Source organism: Penaeus monodon, chromosome 30 (assembly GCF_015228065.2).
Source record: "Penaeus monodon isolate SGIC_2016 chromosome 30, NSTDA_Pmon_1, whole genome shotgun sequence".
Classification (NCBI taxonomy): Eukaryota; Metazoa; Arthropoda; class Malacostraca; order Decapoda; family Penaeidae; genus Penaeus; species Penaeus monodon.
Genome location: NC_051415.1, coordinates 15781064 through 15781995, shown reverse-complemented (window position 1 = coordinate 15781995; position 932 = coordinate 15781064). Strand labels below are relative to the sequence as shown.

The window sequence follows — 932 nt, the reverse complement described above, 5'->3', positions numbered from 1 at the left end:
ACTGAAGTCAAGATAACGTTATTATCTTTTCATTTTGAAGGTTCCCTTAAAATCTTAATGAATAAGAGGCTATTACATCATCATTCAATATAACCCATTCACTATTAAGGAAGCCTACTTAATATTATGACAATGAGATAATATACGTAAATGCGTGATGTGATTTTAATTATCGAAACTTATACCAGACGAACCATGAATCAATAACAGTATAGAAAGGGCTTGTACACAATACAATATACTCTATACAAGGGGTAGTCCTTTTTTGCTTACCGCCCACCCTTATATCTTAAAATTACAACATGCTTATTCGTTTTATTCAAGAATGATCACTTCACGACAAAAAATGACGCTTGCTGTTTTCCTGTAAATGTTTCCTTATTATTCAAATTTGTGGGAAACATTTGTTGGATTTATAATTTGCGAACTGCTATTGCTAAATTTACTGATAAGAACGACACCAAATAACTGATTGAATCACGCTAACCTACGGGTATTTTAATCTCAAGAAAATTTCATCCCACTTTAAATTATATCATATGCATTAGTAAAGTGAAAATAAACGATTTTAAAAATCGTGTCTTAAAGCTTCAAGTTTTCTTTGGTACAGATGTAGACGATATAGAAAATTATTTTTATGGTAAACTCAAACAAATTTTATATGCCAAGATGGTGGTACATTGATTCACCTTCACAATTATATAATCCACTATTAATATAACTAATCCCATGAAACAAACTACATATAAATACATCAAACAAGAACATCAACGTCTAGAACAGTGATAAAACTCCCAGGAAGTCGAATAATGTATCAACATTTTGCCTTACCTCTGGCGGATCGGGGCGAGAGGCTCCTCCAGGGTTCCGTCGCAGGGAATGACCACTTGGAAGACCTCTCGCAAGCGCTCGGTTATTTCCTCTTCTTTTCT

General features: G+C 33.5%; 1 protein-coding gene across 1 annotated transcript in view; it reads right to left on the bottom strand.

The window, feature by feature from the left end:
• Positions 1 to 932, bottom strand: part of LOC119592360 (indolethylamine N-methyltransferase-like) — a 24751-nt gene that overhangs the window by 1739 nt on the left and 22080 nt on the right. The window contains exon 9 of the mRNA XM_037941188.1: positions 832 to 930. Coding sequence (XP_037797116.1) covers positions 832 to 930 — 99 coding nt within the window. The remainder of the gene's footprint in view (positions 1 to 831; positions 931 to 932) is intronic.